Source organism: Formica exsecta, unplaced genomic scaffold (assembly GCF_003651465.1).
Source record: "Formica exsecta isolate Colony F162 unplaced genomic scaffold, ASM365146v1 scaffold871, whole genome shotgun sequence".
In the NCBI taxonomy this organism is placed as follows: Eukaryota; Metazoa; Arthropoda; class Insecta; order Hymenoptera; family Formicidae; genus Formica; species Formica exsecta.
The window spans coordinates 310,842-314,681 of NW_021853643.1; the positions used below are offsets into that span (position 1 = coordinate 310,842).

The 3,840-nt window shown below is 28.2% G+C and overlaps 2 protein-coding genes across 3 annotated transcripts in view; one reads left to right on the forward strand and one right to left on the reverse strand.

Annotated features, from left to right (window-relative positions):
• The window catches only part of LOC115244804 (nuclear speckle splicing regulatory protein 1), a 2,442-nt gene extending 1,701 nt beyond the window's left edge, over positions 1-741 (forward strand). Inside the window, exon 3 of the mRNA XM_029822746.1 lies at positions 1-741. This exon is cut by the window's left edge and continues 11 nt beyond it. Within this exon, the coding sequence (XP_029678606.1) occupies positions 1-529 (529 nt within the window). The 3' untranslated portion in view covers positions 530-741.
• A 429-nt stretch (positions 742-1,170) lies between these two features.
• On the reverse strand, positions 1,171-3,829 carry LOC115244806 (serine/threonine-protein phosphatase PGAM5, mitochondrial). 2 transcript variants are annotated; one of them, XM_029822750.1, is made up of 5 exons: positions 3,492-3,829; positions 3,197-3,375; positions 2,017-2,231; positions 1,793-1,914; positions 1,171-1,695 (listed from the first exon to the last, which is right to left on the reverse strand). In XM_029822750.1, the coding sequence occupies exons 1-5, from the start codon at positions 3,656-3,658 to the stop codon at positions 1,545-1,547; spliced, it is 834 nt and encodes a 277-aa protein (XP_029678610.1). In that variant the 5' UTR covers positions 3,659-3,829; the 3' UTR covers positions 1,171-1,544. The 2 variants fall into 2 exon arrangements, with proteins under 2 accessions (XP_029678610.1, XP_029678609.1); XM_029822749.1 differs by having other exon boundaries at positions 1,793-1,923.
• Between the last annotated feature and the right edge of the window lie 11 nt (positions 3,830-3,840).

The window sequence follows — 3,840 nt, forward strand, 5'->3', positions numbered from 1 at the left end:
AAAGGAAAAAACCAATTCAACAGATGGCATAAATGAAAAAAAAGAAAATACAATAGCAAATAAGATGCCTAATGCAACAGATGAAATACCAAGAGCAGTTATAAAATCTAAAAAATCAAGGCAATATAGACAAAGAGCGATAGAAACTTATGAATCTGATTCTGAAACTGAAACGAGTAAAGAAGAGTTAAAACAAGATCAGAATATTGTTCCATCAGGGAGCAAAGACACCAAGAAATCAGAGATACATGAACCAGAAGAAAAGAAACAAAAATTAGATAAAAATAACATGAATACAGTTGAAAATATCATAGATGTTAAGAATAAAGATTCATATGTAAAGGATCTGAATATACCTCAAGATAGCAAGAAAATTGATTCAGAAAATGAAGTCGAGAATGAGAAGAAGCCTGTTGAAAAGAAGGATAGATCCTCCATCTGGATAAAAAGAACAGTAGGTCCATTATTCGAAGAAGTATTACAAAGATATTATGCACGGAAAGCGAAGAGACTGACTGTTGTGAATTAGATTGTAATAAATTTAAAATTATTTAAGCATTATAACAATAATGATACACGAGATATTTTTTTTTATATTGTGATCAGAATGTAAATTAATGAACACTGTTCCCTTTATTGTACCAGTGAAGTCGTATAAAAAGATGGTATAATTTCGAATTGGGAAAATGTGTACAATAAAAACTAAGGATGAAAATTATAGCATTAGAAAATTGCAAGTGTATTTAAAATTATGTATATATATATATATATATATATATATATATATATATATATATATATATATATATATATATATATATATATATATATATATATATATATATATATATATATATATATATATATATATATAAAATACCATTCAAATGCTCAAACAATAGTTTTATAATTTATATATTATGATTAACTTTTCTGGGTTTTTAGACAAATTTTTTTATTTGCTGATGACAATACATTCAATTTCATTAAAAGAGAGAAAATATATTGTATTTAAATATGTGAGAAGACATTTTCTTGAATATCTTTTATTCTCTGTATTATCTATTTCTTTGTATTTATTTTATACTTTGAAATATTATTTCTGATAAAATTCAATACTTACATCTGTACAATTCCACATTTCATGTATTATTCTGAAATATTATTCTGTTTTTTTCCTGCAGCCATATTGAATTGAGAACTAAAAAATTGTGTGAATCTTTTTCTCGCACAATATATTAAATGGTTTTCATTAAATACATTTAATTAGCTTTTTCGTGTATGTTAGTATAAATTAGTAAAATATACACTGAAATCATAATTCAATATGATCGCAGCGAGAAAACAGCTTTTTAATGTAACAGACATGCGAAGAACGAGTTATCTCTGCGATTATACATATAAATTTGTACATTTTGTAAAAAATGCAGTCTCTTGGTGTAAACATGTGTATATACATATGCTGGCCAATAATTCTGATATTTATTATGTCTATATATGATATGATCTGTATATGAGCTGTTCATATATGATATCATGCATCTTTAGCTAGATGTTACATTTTGTGGTAACATGTATCCTGTATCACCCAGACAAAAGAGTGTAACTCTACCACTGGGAAGAATGCAAAGCCAAGTAATGCTTCCATGTTTCAAGCATATTCGTAGCCATGCTTCTGGTGGAAACTGCAATGCTCTTTAAAAGAAAGAAGAACATTTTGATATATATATATATATATATATATATATATAATAGAAAGAATATCAAACCAGAGTAAAGAAGAAAATCTTACCGACAAACGAAATATCTGATGACGTTTGCATGACATACAAGAATAGAGTAAGAATCATGCTCCTGACTGGGATCCGCACGATGAAAATACTTTCTAAATGCCGCTTCTATTCTGGGTCCATCCTGAAAGAACTGGAACATATAGTGTTTTATATGCATTGCGAGACTTTATTCTAATATCTCAACACAATCAATAATACAAATAATTAATTATACTTTGCTCACATGTTTCTCAGACCTCCATTGACCAATAGGCGGTTCCGGAGGTATAGGCGCACCTTCGATTAACATACTATCATCCTCAACAGGCACATCTATAAGACTCTTTTCTATAATTTTAGATGTTTCTAGAGCACGTGTCATTGTAGACCTTACTATTAATGAATAAGGTAGATTTAACTCTGCTAGCCTTTTTCCTGTTGCTTCAGCTTGCTTTCTGCCTTTATAATAACAAAACAGATGTAATATTATAAATGATATATTTTTCTCATTGAATTCTTTCTTAACTAGAATTGGTCATGTGATCTAAGAAGAATAGTTGCATTCATTTCAATTAGAATAGAATTCAATATATATATATGGTATATGTTTATGTCATAATTATATATAAATATGTTATATTTATATAATAAGTGTAAAATTAGGAAAATAAAGCAAAGATTTAAATAGAAAGCCCCAGTTACAGTAATTTGTGCCACAAGTTGCAAGCTTTTTTAGAAAAATAATAGCGAACACTGAAAATACTAGTGTTACATCTTCTCATTTAATGTTAGTTTTAATAAAATGTAAAATATGAATTATTGATATGTGACAATGGAACAAAACATGCTATATTGCAAATTATTACATACTTTTGGTAAAATAACTTATTAGCCATCTTCTAATATGACATCATGGAAGATATAAATATATAGATAGAAAGCATGTTAATCCTAGTACCATAAGTACATTTAAAGAATATATATAATAATAGAATTTGTATAAAATACATTTTTCAAAAATTGCTGAGTGTACTGGTTATGGTAGCAAATTATTGTGAATTTCTGCCTTAAGCTGAGAGATCTACCTAAATATATAAAGCTCTGTCAATATAAAGTAAATATATATGATATATAATCTATCACATATACAAAATAAAAAGCAATACACACTAAATAAATAGGCAACACTAAAAATTAAGAAAAATATTTTACATGCTTTTAATTAAAGAAAGATTTCAATATATAATGTATTAAAAATACAAGAATTCAATGATAACAATATTGACAAAAACATAATGCCATTTAATTTAGTGAGTCAAGAATCAAAATAACTCACTTCTAAATTGAAACACCTTTATGCTATTCTAATATGTTATTCAAACTTTTTCATTATTAATTGTACAAAAGCTCGTGCTACAGCATACCAAGTTCAGTTAGCACTTTCTCAGCATCTGTCTTTCCATCTATATGATATTGCCCATGCCGAATCAAAAGTATATGTCGTATAGCCTTTGCTTTCTTTGCCTCGTACTTTTCATTGTACTTGTTTTCATCATTTTCACTATTTATTTGCATTGGCTTCACCAAGCTCTTTGGATCTCTCCTGCCAATGTAACACAAATATAAAACTTTCAGCAAATCAACAAAATCAAAACCATTTACTTTCGAGTTATTTCTATTAACAATACACACAATAAATTTAAAAAGAAAATAAATCACCTATCCCAATTGTGGTCCCACTTCACCGAGGGTGTGTAATTCGTCGTCCACGAGTTATGCACTTGCCAGGAGTCCGTATTATCATTTGCATTATAATAATAAAATATTGCACCGCTTACTGCTCCTAACCCTAGAGCCCACTTATGCAAATATGAAACAGCTGGCATTTTATTGAAAGAAAAAGAAAAATTATGACAATAGATTATAATCTCGCATATAAATGTCACTCCTCTTTGTTTTGCTCCGCTTCTCTCTCTTCTTATTTCTTTATCAGATTTATTAATCGGTCTACTAATAACTAACTTTCGCGCTGTTACGGGTTACGGCTAGGGGGCTAGGGCAAGAGATA

Bases quoted from the DNA above. Each gene is read 5' to 3' on its own strand.
- LOC115244806 (XM_029822749.1), bottom strand. From the start codon at position 3,658: ATGCCAGCTGTTTCATATTTGCATAAGTGGGCTCTAGGGTTAGGAGCA. The intron at 3,376-3,491 runs GTGATTTATTTT...TTACATTGGCAG, and splicing joins TGGGACCACAATTGGGATAG to GAGAGATCCAAAGAGCTTGG. The intron at 1,924-2,016 runs GTGAGCAAAGTA...TATATGTTCCAG, and splicing joins AATGGAGGTCTGAGAAACAT to TTCTTTCAGGATGGACCCAG.